Source organism: Cherax quadricarinatus, chromosome 13 (assembly GCF_038502225.1).
Source record: "Cherax quadricarinatus isolate ZL_2023a chromosome 13, ASM3850222v1, whole genome shotgun sequence".
Taxonomy (NCBI): Eukaryota; Metazoa; Arthropoda; class Malacostraca; order Decapoda; family Parastacidae; genus Cherax; species Cherax quadricarinatus.
This window is the reverse complement of record NC_091304.1, coordinates 48,983,190-49,003,292: the sequence shown is the minus strand read 5'-3', so window position 1 is coordinate 49,003,292 and position 20,103 is coordinate 48,983,190. Positions and strand designations below refer to the sequence as shown.

At 46.8% G+C, this 20,103-nt stretch overlaps 1 protein-coding gene across 1 annotated transcript in view; it reads left to right on the top strand.

The window, feature by feature from the left end:
• The window catches only part of LOC128688578 (G1/S-specific cyclin-D2-like), a 189,722-nt gene that overhangs the window by 35,303 nt on the left and 134,316 nt on the right, over positions 1-20,103 (top strand). The window contains exon 2 of the mRNA XM_053776455.2: positions 9,527-9,742. Coding sequence (XP_053632430.2) covers positions 9,527-9,742 — 216 coding nt within the window. The remainder of the gene's footprint in view (positions 1-9,526; positions 9,743-20,103) is intronic.

Sequence of the window (20,103 nt, the reverse complement as noted above, 5' to 3'; positions counted from 1 at the left end):
AAACACGTAGCTGTCAGTCCTTTGGTTATACACGCTTGCATTTAATGTTTCATTCGCGTTTGGCTTTTCTTATTATCTTATTTATGTGTGTGTTGATTAATATGGTTTTGTAAGGGGCTCTTCGTAATGCCCTTTAAAATACGTCTGTATTTCCATAGATATGTTCGTCTTCCTTTTGAGTTTTCCTACTATCGCAGCCCATCCCTGGACCTGGCTTGTCTGGGCTTACCTGATAACTAGGCTTTTGTTGCTAGCTACTTGCTGGCTCTCATATCCATCACAGCTGATGATCGCACTTGGCGCATGCACTTGTCCAGTTTCCTCTTGAAGACTTCTACACTTGTTCTGCCAGTGTATCTGATGCCTTGGTAAGATGTTAACAAATGTAGGACCACAGATGTTGCTACAGTGTTCGCTTGTTCTCGCGGCGCCCCTGCTGACTGTGCAGGCTACCTTCACTGAAAAGCAGGGATGCAGTGAGTACACAAAGAAACACTTCGACAAGACTTCTCAACACCCTCTCTTCATACAGAAGGGAAATTACTTAAAGACCTCTAGCTGTCATTAAGAGGGAAGTAAACTTCATCACTTTTGCCGCCGAGATATGCTGGATGTGAGGGATGTGTCAGTGTTTTATACCATTTATTTCCATGTGCTGTTTGCGTTGGACCATGTGAGGGAACCACGTAGACCAATGTCAGACCTGGTCTGGGACCGGGCCACTTGGTCATTGACCCCCGTGATTACGAACTGCTGGGAAGAACCACCCAGTGTTTCTGCACAATACTCCATGTATATGTCAACAAACAAGGGAAAGTATTCATCAGCCCTAAAAGTGAAGAAAGGGACAAGAGGCAGTTCAAACCAAGGGTGTAAAGATAGTGGGAGATTATCAGGTCAGAGGATGATGTACTCTTGATCATTAAGGTAAAGGGTTGACGTGGATCATAAAGGCTTTATTGCTACTATTACTGCTGCTCCCGCCGCTGCTAGTACTACTACTACTACTACTACTACTACTACTACTACTACTACTACTACTACTACTACTACTACTACTACTACTACTACTTACGCTATGGCACCCGGCGCTTGTATACTTCCAGGAGGTTACCTGGAGGTTATTCCGGGGATCAACGCCCCCGCGGCCCGGTCCATGACCAGGCCTCCCGATGGATCAGGGCCTGATCAACTAGGCTGTTACTGCTGGCCGCACGCAGTCCGACGTACGAGCCACAGCCCGGCTGATCCGGCACTGACTTTAGGTACTGGAGTTTCCTACACAGGACTAAAAGGTTTTATTACACATAACTAAGCTACTACTGCCTGCGGCCCTCCGGCAGTAGCAGCCTGGTTGATTAGGCAGCGCCAGGCAAGCCTTCAAGGGTATATCAAAGGACCGGAATGTATTAACATATCTTTCTCGGCATGCTACCCAAAACCACAGCTACCTCATGTGAAATGCTGGGTAGGTAAGTAGGTATCCCTGGCAGGAAGAAAACCCTTACCTGGAGGTTATTCCGGGGATCAACGCCCCCGCGGCCCGGTCCATGACCAGGCCTCCCGATGGATCAGGGCCTGATCAACTAGGCTGTTACTGCTGGCCGCACGCAGTCCAACGTACGAGCCACAGCCCGGCTGATCCGGCACTGACTTTAGGTATCTGTCCAGCTCTCTCTTGAAGGCAGCCAGGGGTTTATTGGCAATTCCCCTAATGCTTGATGGGAGGCTGTGTGCTAGCCGAGCGTTGAGGGATTAACTCAGGAGGAAAAATTACTAGAAAACTCAGTACTTGCTGGAGCCCCCATATACCGTGTAAAAAAAACACTCCAGTACCTGCTGGAACCCCCATATACCGTGTAAGAAAACACTCCAGTACCTAATGGAACCCCCATATACCGTGTAAAAAACACTCCAGTACTTGCTGGAACGTTAATTATTGAGTAAGAAACGTCTCCAGTACCAGTTGTAGAAAGCATGTACCGTGTAAGAAAACACTCCAGTACCTAATGGAACCCCCATATACCGTATAAGAAAACACTTCAGTACCTGCTGGAACACCATGTACCGTATAAGAAAGCACTCCAGTACCTGCTGAAACCTCCATATACCATGTAAAGAACCACTCCAGTACTTGCTGGAACGTTAATTATTGGGTAAGAAACCACTCCAGTACCAGTTGTAGCCCTCATATACAATGTAAGAAAACACTCCAGTATCTGCTGGAACCCCATATACCGTGTAAGAAAACATTCCAGTACCTGCTGGAACCCCCATATACCGTGTAAAAAAACACTCCAGTACCTGCTGGAACCCTATATACCATGTAAGAAAACATTCCAGTACCTGCTGGAACCCTCATATACCGTGTAAGAAAACACTAGTAGTGTGTTAGGAAACTCCAGTGCCTGTTAGAAGTATTATAGTGTTGGGTAAAAGGCCTTCTGTACCTACTGATATTAAAAATAAGAAAAGGTCTTTATTACCCAAATGAACCCTCTCCTTTGATCAACCTTCCCCCCCCCCCATCCTTTCATATTTAGTGGGATGAGAGGGGGGAAGGGGTTATCAGGCAGGGGAAGATCGATTAGGAGGGGGAGTTAGTAGAGGAGTGTGTGGTCGCTGGGGGTGAGAGGCTGGGGAGGGGCGATGATGAGGGGCTTTCATCAGGGGTGGAGGATAAGTGGTGTAATTGAAAGTCTGTAGTGGGTGTTGTAGTGGGTGTTGTGATACATTCACTTGATACGTGACTCCTTGTTTGTGGGGGCGGGTTGGTTGTGTTGTGATGCTGGTTGGTTGTGTTATGATGTTGGCTGGTTGTGTTGTGATGCTGGTTGGTTGTGTTGTGATGCTGGTTGGTTGTGTTGTGATGCTGGCTGGTTGTGTTATGATGTTGGCTGGTTGTGTTGTGATGCTGGTTGGTTGTGTTGTGATGCTGGCTGGTTGTGTTGTGATGCTGGCTGGTTGTGTTATGATGTTGGCTGGTTGTGTTGTGATGCTGGTTGGTTGTGTTGTGATGCTGGCTGGTTGTGTTATGATGTTGGCTGGTTGTGTTGTGATGTTGGTTGGTTGTGATGCTGGCTGGTTGTGTTGTGATGCTGGTTGGTTGTGCTGTGATGCTGGCTGATTGTGTTATGATGCTGGTTGGTTGTGTTATGATGCTTGTTGGTTGTGCTGTGATGCTGGTTGGTTGTGTTATGATGCTGGCTGGTTGTGTTGTGATGCTGGCTGGTTGTGTTATGATGCTGGTTGGTTGTGTTGTGATGCTGGTTGGTTGTGTTATGATGCTGGCTGGTTGTGTTGTGATGCTGGTTGGTTGTGTTATGATGCTGGCTGGTTGTGTTGTGATGCTGGTTGGTTGTGTTATGATGCTGGCTGGTTGTGTTGTGATGCTGGTTGGTTGTGTTATGATGCTGGCTGGTTGTGTTGTGATGCTGGTTGGTTGTGTTATGATGCTGGCTGGTTGTGTTGTGATGCTGGTTGGTTGTGTTATGATGCTGGTTGGTTGTGTTGTGATGCTGGTTGGTTGTGTTGTGATGCTGGTTGGTTGTGTTATGATGCTGGCTGGTTGTGTTGTGACGCTGGCTGGTTGTGTTGTGATGCTGCCGGTTGTGTTGTGATGCTGGCTGGTTGTGTTGTGATGCTGGCTGGTTGTGTTTATGATGTTGGATGGTTGTGTGTTGTAGTCTTCCTTGATTGTGTTGTAGTCTTCCTTGTTTGTATGTTGTGATCTTTCTTGTTTGTGTGTCACGATGTTGGTTGTGTGAGTGACACCTTGTACAGGTATGTTAATACCAGTAATACAAAGCGTAGTCGAAGGTTAAGAAACATGTGTAGCATTTAAGTATCTTTATTGATGAAATGTTTTGCCTACACCATAGTGAAGAGCTGTCCCACAAGGCACAGTACTCGCACCTATCCTGTTCCTTATTCTCATATCAGACATAGACAGAGATGTAAACCACAGCACTGTATCATCTTTTGCAGACGATACTAGGATCTGCATGAGAGTGTCATCCATTGAGGACACGGCAAAGCTCCAAGAAGATATAAACCAAGTTTTCCAATGGGCAACAGAGAACAATATGATGTTCAATGAAGACAAATTCCAACTACTCTGTTATGGAAAATTGGAGGAAATAATAACTAGGACTGAGTATACTACAAACTCCAATCACACAATAGAGCGGAAAAGTAATGTGAAGGACCTGGGTGTGGTAATGTCTGAGGATCTCACCTTCAAGGACCACAACAATGTCACTATCACATCTGCTAGGAAACTGACAGGATGGATAATGAGAACATTCAAGACAAGAGATGCTAAGCCAATGATGATCCTTTTTAAATCACTTGTTCTCTCTAGGCTGGAATACTGCTGTACATTAACATCCCCATTCAAGGCAGGTGAAATTGCGGATCTAGAGAATATACAGAGAACCTTTACTGCACGTATAAGTTCCATCAAACACCTTAACTACTAGGAACACTTGGAAGCACTTGACTTGTACTCACTGAAGCGCAGGCGAGAGAGATATATCATAATCTACACCTGGAAGATTCTGGAGGGACTGGTCCCTAATCTACACAGAAATCACTCCCTACGAAAGCAAGACTTGGCAGGCAATGTAACATACCCCCAGTGAAAAGTAGGGGCGTCACTAGTACACTAAGAGAAAACACATTAAGTGTCCGGTTCCCAAGACTGTTCAAGAGCCTCCCACCAGCAATAAGGAGCATTACCAGTAGACACTGGTTGTCTTCAAGAGGGAGCTGGACAGATACGTAAAGTCGGTGCCGGATCAGCCGGGCTGTGGTTCGTACGTGGGATTGCGTACGGCCAGCAGTAACAGCCTTGTTGAACAGGCCCTGATCCACCGGGAGGCCTGGTCGTGGGGGCGTTGATCCCTGGAATACTCTCCAGGTAGACTCCAGGTAGGTTGACAGTATGCTTCTTCAGTCAAATACAGAGGGAAAAGTAGTAGTGGAATAAAGATGATATAATCGGTCCATCAACCTTTGGAGAAAAAGTATTTGAGGTGGTCAGTCCCTCAGCCTGGAGAAGAGTTCGGTTCCATGGTCTGGAACGACATCTTGCGGAAGATGTGCCACTACTAGATGCCAACGTGTTAGTAAAGACAGATATGCCTGTAGCAGCCGTGATGAATGATCACTTTAGGGTCCCAGGACTGAAATGTTTTCTAACAAATATGTCCTAGTGTTTACTCACGTGTCTTTTTAAACTAATTTGTATCTGTTACTAAGGAATCTGTAACCAAGGTTTATAGGTTTATGCCAGCCATGATGATATGAATAACGTATGTGTCCAGCATGGTGACCACACACATGGTCACATTATGAGGTGGAAGGGAAAAGAGCTGCTCATCTAAGCAAGTGATTCACTTACACGTCGGTGCCTGAAAGCCTCACAGATTTCGACTTCAAAGACTACAAAATTCAGGGAAACCTTAGCCTCTTGAGAATTGTCGCCAAAATGATCTTGCCTAGCCAAAACACTGCTATCAGGTGACATGATCATGAGAATGGAGAGCACTGAATTAGGCCTGCTAGCCTAGGATGAGACAGATTTGCAACATTTAGCACATTCAAGGTTGGTCTTTCTCAAAGGAAACCTTTCTCACCCACGGTATACGATCCCGACCACGTCTCCGACAGGTGACTCCACCACTCTGCCTGTCGTCGAGGGTCACACCTGGCCGTAAATTGTTTGTTTACCTCTGTATTAGGATTGCAAGTTCGCTAGTAACGAAACGTCTTAATTACTCTGATGTTCCTTGGCTGTGTGCACTGATGTTCCTTGGCTGTGTTCACTGATGTTCCTTGGCTGTGTGCACTGATGTTCCTTGGCTGTGTGCACTGATGTTCCTTGGCTGTGTTCACTGATGTTCCTTGGCTGTGTGCACTGATGTTCCTTGGCTGTGTGCACTGATGTTCCTTGGCTGTGTTCACTGATGTTCCTTGGCTGTGTGCACTGATGTTCCTTGGCTGTGTTCACTGATGTTCCTTGGCTGTGTGCACTGATGTTCCTTGGCTGTGTTCACTTATGTTCCTTGGTTGTGTGCACTGATGTTCCTTGGTTGTGTGCACTGATGTTCCTTGGCTGTGTTCACTGATGTTCCTTGGCTGTGTGCACTGATGTTCCTTGGCTGTGTTCACTGATGTTCCTTGGTTGTGTGCACTGATGTTCCTTGGTTGTGTGCAGTGGTGTTCTTTGGCTGTATTCAATGATATTATTTGATTGTGTGCTATAGTGTTCCCTGGTTATGTGCTGTGATGTTCCCTCTAGTGGTTGTAGTTGTAGCAAAATGTAGTAGTGGTGCAAAATTATGTTACCTGGTTGTGTGTTGTGTTGTTGTAGTGGTTATTATAGTAGCAAGATTAGAGTTGTTAGCGCAGATCAATTTAGTCATGAGAGTGCAAGAATCCCGAGTCCTGAAGATGTACGGCACATTCTGAGCACTGTGTCTATACCTTTATACCTTTACCTTTGATACACCCTTGACGATTTCCGAGTCTTTCTACTCGCATAGCCCATGGGCCAGGTCAGGTGTTTGCTTGGTCAACAGGCTGTTGCTGCTGGTGGCCCGTTGCCCCACATATCCATCACAGCCTGGTTGATTTGGCACCTGGTGAAGATACTCGTCCAGTTTCCTCTTGAAAACTTGTACACTTGTTCCAGCAGTGCTTCTGGTGTCTTCTGGTAAGGTGTTGAATAGTCTGGGGCCCCGGATGTTGATACAGTGTTCGGTAATTGCTTCCAAGGCTAAGTTGCTGGTCTTTTCTGTGCCGTGAACATGGACAATAACTGGTAACTCTTCAGTTGGTAACTCTTCCAGGTGTAGATTATGATACATCTCTCTCGCCTGCGCTCCAGTGAGTACAAGTCAAGTGCTTCCAAGTGTTCCTAGTAGTTAAGGTGTTTGATGGAACTTATACGTGCAGTAAAGGTTCTCTGTATATTCTCTAGATCCGCAATTTCACCTGCCTTGAATGGGGATGTTAATGTACTTCAGCTTAAGTTCGGTTTATATTTGACTTTTCCTGTGTGTTTTTGTCCTTATTTATGCAATGTATCCTTTCCGACTGAGGAAGCGTGATATACAAGACTAGGCCACGGGGGCGGTTAACCCTGAAGCAACAGAGATAACACGGAAAAATAGAGTCGAATTAGTTCGTTTGTATATATGAGTACTCACTCAAACGTGGCTGTGTTGTAGGCTGGCATGGGTGACTATGATTGTGTTGTAGGCTGGCATGGGTGACTATGATTGTGTTGTAGGCTGGCATGGGTGACTATGATTGTGTTGTAGGCTGGCATGGGTGACTATGATTGTGTTGTAGGCTGGCATGGGTGACTATGATTGTGTTGTAGGTTGACATGGGTGACTATGATTGTGTTGTAGGCTGGCATGGGTGACTATGATTGTGTTGTAGGCTGGCATGGGTGACTATGATTGTGTTGTAGGCTGGCATGGGTGACTATGATTGTGTTGTAGGCTGGCATGGGTGACTATGATTGTGTTGTAGGCTGCCATGGGTGACTATGATTGTGTTGTAGGCTGGCATGGGTGACTATGTGTTGTAGGCTGGCATGGGTGACTATGATTGTGTTGTAGGCTGGCCATGGGTGACTGTGTTGTAGGCTGGCATGGGTGACTATGATTTTGTTGTAGGCTGGCATGGGTGACTATGATTGTGTTGTAGGCTGGCATGGGTGACTATGATTGTGTTGTAGGCTGGCATGGGTGACTATGATTGTGTTGTAGGCTGGCATGGGTGACTATGATTGTGTTGTAGGCTGGCATGGGTGACTATGATTGTGTTGTAGGCTGGCATGGGTGACTATGATTGTGTTGTAGGCTGTCATGGGTAACCATGATTGTGTTGTAGGCTGGCATGGGTGACTATGATTGTGTTGTAGGCTGTCATGGTTGACTATGATTGTGTTGTAGGCAGTCATGGTTGACTATGATTGTGTTGTAGGCTGGCATATGTGACTATGATTGTGTTGTAGGCTGGCATGGGTGACTATGATTGTGTTGTAGGTTGACATGGGTGACTATGATTGTGTTGTAGGCTGGCATGGGTGACTATGATTGTGTTGTAGGCTGGCATGGGTGACTATGATTGTGTTGTAGGCTGGCATGGGTGACTATGATTGTGTTGTAGGCTGGCATGGGTGACTATGATTGTGTTGTAGGCTGCCATGGGTGACTATGATTGTGTTGTAGGCTGGCATGGGTGACTATGTGTTGTAGGCTGGCATGGGTGACTATGATTGTGTTGTAGGCTGCCATGGGTGACTGTGTTGTAGGCTGGCATGGGTGACTATGATTTTGTTGTAGGCTGGCATGGGTGACTATGATTGTGTTGTAGGCTGTCATGGGTAACCATGATTGTGTTGTAGGCTGGCATGGGTGACTATGATTGTGTTGTAGGCTGTCATGGTTGACTATGATTGTGTTGTAGGCAGTCATGGTTGACTATGATTGTGTTGTAGGCTGGCATATGTGACTATGATTGTGTTGTAGGCTGGCATGGGTGACTATGATTGTGTTGTAGGCTGGCATGGGTGACTATGATTTTGTTGTAGGCTGCCATGGGTGACTGTGTTGTAGGCTGGCATGGGTGACTATGATTGTGTTGTAGGCTGGCATGGGTGACAATGATTGTGTTGTAGGCTGTCATGGGTAACCATGATTGTGTTGTAGGCTGGCATGGGTGACTATGATTGTGTTGTAGGCTGTCATGGTTGACTATGATTGTGTTGTAGGCTGTCATGGTTGACTATGATTGTGTTGTAGGCTGGCATAGGTGACTATGATTGTGTTGTAGGCTGGCATAGGTGACTATGATTGTGTTGTAGGCTGGCATAGGTGACTATGATTGTGTTGTAGGCTGGCATAGGTGACTATGATTGTGTTGTAGGCTGTCATGGTTGACTATGATTGTGTTGTAGGCTGGCATGGGTGACTATGATTGTGTTGTAGGTTGACACAGCTATATAGATAATTGTGTTTGTTGTAGGCTGGCATTAAGGTATATATATATAATGTGCAGGTAAGTTCATTAGTCTCGGTGCACACCTGTGCTACCACTCAACATGCTCTAGGTAATGATGCCTTTATTATTTGTTTTAATATAAAACAACATAACTCTCTCATTCCCTCTTCCCCATTTTCACCTGCCCCTCTCCATCCTCTTTATCTGCCCCTACATCCTATAACTACGTCTCCTACCACAACTTATCAACCCCTCCCCCGTTCATTGCTTCGCACCTCCCCCCCCCTTCCATCCTCTCACCTGTTTCCTTTACCCTCTCACCTGTCCCCTCCAACCTCTCCCCTGTTCCCTTTACCCTCTCACCTGTCCCCTTTACCCTTTCACCTGTCCCCTCCACCCTCACACCTGTCCCCTCCACCCCACAACCCAGCCCCCTACCACCACTCCCCTGCCCCCTCCCCATCATACTGGCCCCCCCGTGACTGTGTCTTCCCCTCCCCCACAGCTGTGTCAGGAGGAGCGGCAGGAGGAGGAGGTGTTCACGCTGGCCATGAACATGATGGACCGGTTCCTGTCGCTGGTGAAGGTGCGGCGCGACCAGCTCCAGCTCCTGGGCACCGTCTGCCTCTTCCTCTCCTCCAAGATCAAGGAGTCACCGCCGCTAGATCCCACCCTGCTCGTCCAGTATACAGACAACTCGGTCACCCTAGAAGAGATCCGGGTGAGTGCTGGTGTGATCACTTGTTGTTGTAGTTGTGGCGGCGGCCACACCGAACATGTAGATTGTTTTTATGTTGTTTCCTGGAGGTTATTGGCAGTCATGTTGATCTAGACGGTAGGAACCTGCTTGCTGCGTTACACACACACACACACACACACACACACACACACACACACACACACACACACACACACACACACACACACACACACACACACACACACACACACACACACACACAGTATAGGCTAGTTGGCCAAAGACTGCAAACCTCGCTCAAGGAGAAAGATCTTGGGGTGACCATAACACCGAGCATGTCTCCGGAGGCACACATCAACCAGATAACTGCTGCAGCATACGGGCGCCTGGCAAACCTGAGAATAGCGTTCCGATACCTTAGTAAGGAATCGTTCAAGACACTGTACACTGTGTACATCAGGCTCATACTGGAGTATGCAGCACCAGTTTGGAACCCACACCTGGTCAAGCACGTCAAGAAATTAGAGAAAGTGCAAAGGTTTGCAACAAGGTTAGTTCCGGAGCTCAGGGGTATGTCCTACGTAGAAAGGTTGAGGGAAATCGGATTGACGACACTGGAGGACAAGAGGGTCAAGGGAGACATGATAACGACATACAAAATACTGCGTGGAATAGATAAGGTGGACAGAGACAGGATGTTCCAGAGATGGGACACAGAAACAAGAGGTCACAATTGGAAGCTTTAGACTCAGACGAATCACAGGGATGTTAGGAAGTATTTCTTCAGTCATAGAGTCGTCAGGAAGTGGAATAGCCTAGCAAGTGATGTAGTAGAGGCAGGAACCATACATAGCTTTAAGACGAGGTATGACAAAGCTCAGAAAGCAGAGAGAGAATCTAGTAGCGATCAATGAAAAGGCGGGGCCAGGAGCTGAGTCTCGACCCCTGCAACCACAATTAGGTGAGTACACACACACACACACACATACACACACATACACACACATACACACACATACACACACATACACACACACACACACACACACACACACACACACACACACACACACACACACACACACACACACACACACACACACATACACACACATACACACACACACACACACACACTACAGGCCAAGTCGCCGCCGCCCAAGTGTCTTAATGGCAGGTGCCTATAACAGATGGTAACACACAAACTCACTCACTCACTCACTCACTCACTCACTCACTCACTCACTCTCTCTCTCTCTCTCTCTCTCTCTCTCTCTCTCTCTCTCTCTCTCTCTCTCTCTCTCTCTCTCTCTCTCTCTCTCTCTCTCTCTCTCTCTCTCTCTCACTCACTCGCTCACTGTCTTGCAAGACTCCAGTGAATTTCCAGTGTCAGCGCTGGGCTGAGTGCTGACTGGCTATCAACAAGGTGATCTAGTCTGGGGCAGGGAGCGATGACCCCCCTCCCCCAGGAATTTACAGCAGGTATTCCTAATTAGGGAGTTCAGGTAGTGTGGGTGCTAGTTAGTTAGGCCTGTTAATTGCTAGGCTAGTGTAATCCAGCCCGCGTTACTGGTGATCCAACCCGCGTTACTGGTGATCCAGCCCGCGTTACTAGTGATCCAACCCATGTTACTAGTGATCCAACCCATGTTACTGGTGATCCAACCTACGTTACTGGCCAACATTACTAGTGATCTAGCCCATGTTATTGGTGATCCAACCCACGATATTGGTGATCCAGCCCACGTTACTAGTGATCCCACCCACGTTACTGGTGATCCAACCCACGTTACTGATAATCCAAGCCACGTTACTGGTGATCCAAGCCACGTTACTGGTGATCCAACCCACGTTACTCGTATCCAAGCCACGTTACTGGTGATCCGACCAACGTTACTGGTGATCCGACCCACGTTACTGGTGATCCGACCCACGTTACTGGTGCTCCGGCCCACGTTACTGGTGATCCGGCCTACGTTACTGGTGATCCAACCCACGTTACTGGTGATCCAACCCACGTTACTGGTGATCCAACCCACGTTACTGGTGATCCGACCAACGTTACTGGTGATCCAACCCACGTTACTGGTGATCCGGCCCACGTTACTGGTGATCCATCCCACGTAATTGGTGATCCAACCCACGGTACTGGTGATCCAACCCACGTTACTGGTGATCCAACCCACGTTACTGGTGATTCAACCCACGTTACTGGTGATCCAACCCACGTTACTGGTGATCCTACCCACGTTACTGGTGATCCAACCCACGTTACTGGTGATCCGGCCCACGTTACTGGTGATCCAACCCACGTTACTAGTGATCCAACCCACGTTACTGGTGATCCAACCCACGTTACTGGTGATCCAACCCACGTTACTGGTGATTCAACCCACGTTACTGGTGATCCAACCCACGTTACTGGTGATCCTACCCACGTTACTGGTGATCCAACCCACGTTACTGGTGATCCAACCCACGTTACTGGTGATCCGGCCCACGTTACTAGTGATCCAACCCACGTTACTGGTGATCCAACCCACGTTACTGGTGATCCAACCCACGTTACTGGTGATTCAACCCACGTTACTGGTGATTCAACCCACGTTACTAGTGATCCAACCCACGTTACTGGTGATCCAACCCACGTTACTGGTGATCCAACCCACGTTACTGGTGATTCAACCCACGTTACTGGTGATCCAACCCACGTTACTGGTGATCCTACCCACGTTACTGGTGATCCAACCCACGTTACTGGTGATCCAACCCACGTTACTGGTGATCCGGCCCACGTTACTGGTGATCCAACCCACGTTACTAGTGATCCAACCCACGTTACTGGTGATCCAACCCACGTTACTAGTGATCCAGGAGGTTATAAATTCAAAGGCTCTTATAGTTTAGGAATTTTTACAGATATTTTCAAATAAATGTTACTGGAAGGTACAAGGATCCAGGTGATCTGTCAGGTGCAGAGCTCAGTGGGCGCTGATAGTCACTCTCAGAGCCTCTCTGAGGAGAACGTAAGATTCGAGGAAAAAAAACCATACCCCCGGCCGGGATTGAACCCGCCTACTGGTCCAAACTTGGCAGGTTCTCCTCCTCTAGGAGAAATTTTGAGTTCTGTCATGCTCGAAGGTTCGGTCGGAACCTTTGCATATGTTTTTCTGCCTTGAGTCAGTTGCTCACGAGAAGGCGCCTGCCACTTTGAAGATTGTGGCCGTGGTGTTGAAGATTGTGGCCATGGTGTTGAAGATTGTGGCCGTGATGTTGAAGATTGTGGCCGTGGTGTTGAAGATTGTGGCCGTGGTGTTGAAGATTGTGGCCGTGGTGTTGATTGTGGCCTTGGTGTTGAAGATTGTGGCCGTGATGTTGAAGATTGTGGCCGTGATGTTGAAGATTGTGGCCGTGGTGTTGAAGATTGTGGCCGTGGTGTTGAAGATTGTGTCCGTGGTGTTGATTGTGGCCTTGGTGTTGAAGATTGTGGCCGTGGTGTTGAAGATTGTGTCCGTGGTGTTGAAGATTGTGTCCGTGGTGTTGATTGTGGCCTTGGTGTTGAAGATTGTGGCCGTGGTGTTGAAGATTGTGTCCGTGGTGTTGAAGATTGTGTCCGTGGTGTTGAAGATTGTGTCCGTGGTGTTGAAGATTGTGGCCGTGGTGTTGAAGATTGTGTCCGTGGTGTTGAAGATTGTGTCCGTGGTGTTGAAGATTGTGTCCGTGGTGTTGAAGATTGTGGCCGTGGTGTTGAAGATTGTGTCCGTGGTGTTGAAGATTGTGTCCGTGGTGTTGAAGATTGTGTCCGTGGTGTTGAAGATTGTGTCCGTGGTGTTGAAGATTGTGGCCGTGGTGTTGAAGATTGTGGCCGTGGTGTTGAAGATTGTGGCCGTGGTGTTGAAGATTGTGTCCGTGGTGTTGAAGACTGTGTCCGTGGTGTTGAAGACTGTGTCCGTGGTGTTGAAGATTGTGTCCGTGGCGTTGAAGACTGTGTCCGTGGTGTTGAAGACTGTGTCCGTGGTGTTGAAGATTGTGTCCGTGGCGTTGAAGATTGCCTCCGTATGCCTCGTTAAATTCCTTGAACTCAGACAATATATTTTTTGTGCGGACCTAATTGTGTCCCAGGAAATTTTTCTGCTAATTTTCTCGTGAAGGAAGAGTTTACGAGGCAGCTTCGCTCACCCTTCCCTGGAGTTGACCTGGAGTCACTTCCGGGGGTCACCGCCCTCGCGACCCGCTCCCAGACTAGGCCTCCTGGTTGCTGGCCTGATCTTTGATATACCTTTGAAGAGTTTTGAGAGTTTATCTACTCTCTGAGCCCGGCCATGGGCCAGGCTCGTCTGGTGCTTGCCTGGTCAACCAGGCTGTTGCCCCACATATCCATCACAGCCTGGTTGATCTGGCACCTGGTGAAGATACCTGTCTAGTTTCCTCTTGAAGGCTTCTACACTGGTTCCATCAGTGTTTCTGATATCTTCTGGTAAGATGTTGAAAAGTCTGGGACCCCTGATGTTGATACAGTGTTCCCTTATTGTCCCCACCGCACCCCTGCTCCTCAAGCTGTTAGTGCCCTGCGCCTGCAGTCCAACGTATGCACCACAGCCTGGTTGATCAGGAGCTGTTTTGAGGAATCTGTCGAGTTCCTTCTTGAAGACAACTAGAGAGATTGTTGGTGATATCTCTTTGTATGAAGAGTCTACCTGGAGGATATTCCGGGGATCAACGCCTTCGCGGCCCGGTCCACGTCCAGACCTCCTGGTGGATCAGGGCCTGATCAAGCAGGCTGTTATTGTTGGCCGAACGTAGTCCAACGTACGAACCACAGCCCGGCTGATCCGGCACAGACTTAAGTATCTGTCCAGCTCCCTCTTGAAGTCAGCCAGGAGCCTATTGATAATTCCCCTTATGCATGGTGGAAGGCTGTTGAACAGTCTTGGGCCCCGGACACTTATGGTTTTTTTTTCCTTAGTGTACCAATGGCGCCCCTACTTTTCACTGGGGGTATTTTGCATCGCCTGCCCAGTCTTTTACTTTCATAGGGAGTGATTTCTGTGTGCAGATTTGGGACCATTCCTTCCAAGATTTTCCAAGTGTACATTATGATATATCTCTCCCTCCTGCGTTCCAACGAGTACAAGTCAAGTGCTTCCAAGCGTTCCCAGTAGTTAAGGTGCTTGACAGAACTTATACGTGCAGTAAAGTTGTGGTCCCTTTACATTTATTGAGTTCTCTCAGTGTACTCATGGCTCCCCTGCTTTTCATTTTTCATTTGTTATATTATATATATATATATATATATATATATATATATATATATATATATATATATATATATTATATATTATTTTTTTTTTATTATCACACTGGCCGATTCCCACCAAGGCAGGGTGGCCCGAAAAAGAAAAACTTTCACCATCATTCACTCCATCACTGTCTTGCCAGAAGGGTGCTTTACACTACAGTTTTTAAACTGCAACATTAACACCCCTCCTTCAGAGTGCAGGCACTGTACTTCCCATCTCCAGGACTCAAGTCCGGCCTGCCGGTTTCCCTGAATCCCTTCATAAATGTTACTTTGCTCACACTCCAACAGCACGTCAAATATTAAAAACCATTTGTCTCCATTCACTCCTATCAAACACGCTCACGCATGCCTGCTGGAAGTCCAAGCCCCTCGCACACAAAACCTCCTTTACCCCCTCCCTCCAACCCTTCCTAGGCCTACCCCTACCCCGCCTTCCTTCCACTACAGACTGATACACTCTTGAAGTCATTCTGTTTCGCTCCATTCTCTCTACATGTCCGAACCACCTCAACAACCCTTCCTCAGCCCTCTGGATAACAGTTTTGGTAATCCCGCACCTCCTCCTAACTTCCAAACTACGAATTCTCTGCATTATATTCACACCACACATTGCCCTCAGACATGACATCTCCACTGCCTCCAGCCTTCTCCTCGCTGCAACATTCATCACCCACGCTTCACACCCATATAAGAGCGTTGGTAAAACTATACTCTCATACATTCCCCTCTTTGCCTCTAAGGACAAAGTTCTTTGTCTCCACAGACTCCTAAGTGCACCACTCACTCTTTTTCCCTCATCAATTCTATGATTCACCTCATCTTTCATAGACCCATCCGCTGACACGTCCACTCCCAAATATCTGAATACGTTCACCTCCTCCATACTCTCTCCCTCCAATCTGATATTCAATCTTTCATCACCTAATCTTTTTGTTATCCTCATAACCTTACTCTTTCCTGTATTCACCTTTAATTTTCTTCTTTTGCACACCCTACCAAATTCATCCACCAATCTCTGCAGCTTCTCTTCAGAATCTCCCAAAAGCACAGTGTCATCAGCAAAGAGCAGCTGTGACAACTCCCACTTTGTGTGTGATTCTTTATCTTTTAACTCCACGCCTCTTGCCAAGACCCTCGCATTTACTTCTCTTACAACCCCATCTATAAATATATTAAACAACCACGGTGACATCACACATCCTTGTCTAAGGCCTACTTTTACTGGGAAAAAATTTCCCTCTTTCCTACATACTCTAACTTGAGCCTCACTATCCTCGTAAAAACTCTTCACTGCTTTCAGTAACCTACCTCCTACACCATACACTTGCAACATCTGCCACATTGCCACATATATATATATATATATATATATATATATATATATATATATATATATATATATATATGTATGTATATTATTTTTATTATCACACTGGCCGATTCCCACCTAGGCAGGATGGCCCAAAAAAGAAAAACTTTCACCATCATTCACTCCATCACTGTCTTGCCAGAAGGGTGCTTTACACTATAGTTTTTAAACTGCAACATTAACACCCCTCCTTCAGAGGGGTGTTAATGGAAGGAAGGTAATATATATATATATATATATATATATATATATATATATATATATATATATATATATATATATATATATATATATATATATATATTTAGGGGTCCACCTCTGGTGTAAATTGTGGGACCCATAGCCTCGGAGAAGTGGATAAAAAGGCTTCAAGGAAGAATATTTGGATTTCTTCCTGAAGCCATTTGAATATTCCACTTCCCCTACCACCCCATCTTTTAAACTATTTTTTTTTTACCAATAGGAATATTTTATTACATAATATGGCACAGAAGATTTAAGAGATACATTGTTGATATAAAGGTGGCATATACGGTACATATATATATATATATATATATATATATACACACATGCACAATTTGATTAATGAATGTACAAAACATTGCACTTTGCCTGTCGGCAGTGAGTCATATTCAAGTTTCAGTTTGAGGTACCTGGAGAAGGACCAGGCGCCTCCAGTATCACGCTCACCTATCATATTGCACCAGTACACCCCGCCCACCCAGTCAGTCACTCTCCCATGGGAACCTCCCTTCACCTCCAACGTCACACACCCCTTCCCCATCCCTCCATTTCTCTTGCCTCCTCCCCCATACCCTTTCCTTCTACGAGATGGAATACGACAAGGAAATACAACTAGGTATTGTTATCACTATGTAACTAGCATACAAAGTGGGCTGGAGGCACTCTGTTGCCATATTCTGATTTGTTTACTAACGAAATCCCTCATGACTCACGAAATCGTAATGACACGATTGCAAACAAGCCATACCACGGGCGGGATTGAACCCGTGGTCAGAGAGTCTCAAAACTCCAGACCGAATCTTATTGTGGCTAGCTGGTCCAGTGGCTAACGCGACGGTCTGGAGTGTTGAGACTCTCTGACCGCGGGTTCAATCCCGCCCGTGGTATGGTTTGAAATCCCTCTTCCTCGTGATTGGATATGACACCTTTGATATACATTTGATGGCCTCGAGAGTTTTCTTCTACTACTGTAGCCCGGCCATGGGCCAGACAAACTTTTATTAGTACTGTGTAAGTTGGAGTACAAAATGCCCAGTTCATGGTTTGTCAGGGGAGTGGTAGTTCCGACAGGTTAGCGTCATCAGGCGTCAAAGATTGCTACTGTAGTGTGTGTGGGTGTGTACTCACCTAGTCATGGTTGCAGGGGTCGATTCACAGCTCCTGGCCCCGCCTCTTCACTGGCCGCTACTAGGTCACTTCCTGCTCCATGAGTTTGATCATACTTCTTAAAGTTATGTGTGGATCCTGCCTCCACTACATCACTTCCCAGGCTATTCCACTTCCTGACAACTCTGTGACTGAAGAAATACTTCCTAACGTCCCTGTGATTCATCTGAGTTTTCAACTTCCAACTGTGACCCCTTGTTGCTGTGTCCCATCTCTGGAACATCCTGTCTCTGTCTACCTTGTCGATTCCTCTCAGTATTTTATATGTCGTTATCATATCCCCCTATCTCTCCTGTATTCCAGTGTCGTCAGGTCGATTTCCCTTAACCTCTCCTCGTAGAACATGCTTCTTAGCTCCGGGACTAGTCTTGTTGCAAACCTTTACACTCTAGTTTCCTTACATGCTTGGCTAGGTGTGGGTACCTAACTGGTGCTGCATACTCCAACATGGGCCTAACGTACACAGTGTACAGGGTCCTGAACGATTCCTTATTAATATGTAGGAATGCTGTTCTTAGGTTTGCTAGGCGCCCGTATGTTGCAGCAATTATTTGGTTGATGTGCGCCTCGGGAGATGTGCCTGGTGTTATACTCACCCCAAAATCCTTTTCCTTGAGTGATGTTTGTAGTCTCTGGCCCCCTAGACTGTACTCCGTCTGTGGTCTTCTTTGCCCTTCCCCAATCTTCATGACCTTGCACTTGGTGGGGTTAAACTCCAGGAGCAGTTGCTGGACCAGGCCTGCAGCCTGTCCAAATCCCTTTGTAGTTCTGCCTGGTCCTCGTCCGATTAAATTCTTCTCATCAACTTCACATCATCTGCAAACAGGGACACTTCGGAGTCTATTCCTTCCGTCATGTCGTTCACAAATACCAGAAACAGCACCGGTCCTAGGACTGACCCCTGTGGCACCCCTCTCATTACAGGCGTCCACTCAGACACCTCGCCACGTACCATGACTCGCTGTTGTCTTCCTGACAGGTATTCCCTGATCCATTGCAGTGCCTTCCCTGTTACCCTTGCCTGGTCCTCCAGGTTTTGCACTAATCTTTTGTGTGGAACTGTGTCAAACACCTTACAGTCCAAGAAAATGCATCTACCTACCCCTCTCTTGTCTTACTGCTGTCACCCTGTCATAGAACTCCAGTAGGTTTGTGACACAGGATTTCCCGTCCCTGAAAGCGTGCTGGCTGTCGTTTGCTCCACCACTCTTCTCCTGATAATCTTCTACATGACCTTGTCCTGTTAGTAACACCTGTCTGTAGCTTAATGCTTCGTGTCTGTCTCCTTTTTTAAAAATTTGGACTACATTTGCTGTCTTCCATACCTCAGGTAGTCGCCCTGTTTCGATAGATGTGTTGAAGATTGTTGGTAGTGGTACACATAGCGCCTTTGGTCTGTGTGTATGTGTGTTATGGTCATGTTTTGTAGGCGAGTAGGGTTGAGGGTCCTTTTTCAAATTGCACCACACCTCACAGATAAATCGTGCTGCCGATGCTGCTGCTGCTGTTATAGTCTGTCTGTAACTTGGGGACTGAGTAAGGGTGTGAGAGTTAGCGTGAATGGGTAGAGAGAACGAGAGAGAGAGAGAGAGAAAGAGAAAGAGGTAAGCGTGGGAGGTCGGGGCTTTATGATAGGGGTGTTGGGTAGTGGTAGGGTTATCTGCCTCCTGATAACCCCAGTTGCAGAATTATCCGGCTGTTTATACGGGCACGGCCCAACCAAACACACAGTAAAAGGATGTGTCAGGGCTTGAGCAGGTCACAGTTTATAACAAACACTACACCTCTTCCCCACAACTCTGTTCTTTCACCGCCTTCTTCCTCTTCATTTGCTTCTCCTCGACGGCCTTTGATAATTCTCTCACCCCCCTCCTTTTCCCCTTCCCTCCGGTCCTCTTCACTCTATATTCTGAGAGGTGGTAATTCTCACGTAATAACAAATCCGTCGAAAGGAAACCTCCGAGGCTGTCATAAGCTGACAATATGCTCGTCGTCAGGATCAGGCTGTCAGATTTCGTTACCTGTTGCACGAAACCTATCATAATGCGATAGATTACATGCTGTTTTATCTAAATTTGTTTTATAAAAAGAAGAGGCGCAGGATAACTCTAGAAAACAGGTGACAGTAGACTGGTGGACACACCCAACACTCGGGTGAGAAACAGTTCCATCTATCGGTGGAAGAAACAAATATTTTGGCCTGCCCTATCAGTAGGCGCATTAAAACTTGTAGAACATCAAAGGTGTATTCTTCTGTCTAATTTAAGAATAAATTTTAGAATCCCTAAGGGGAAGATC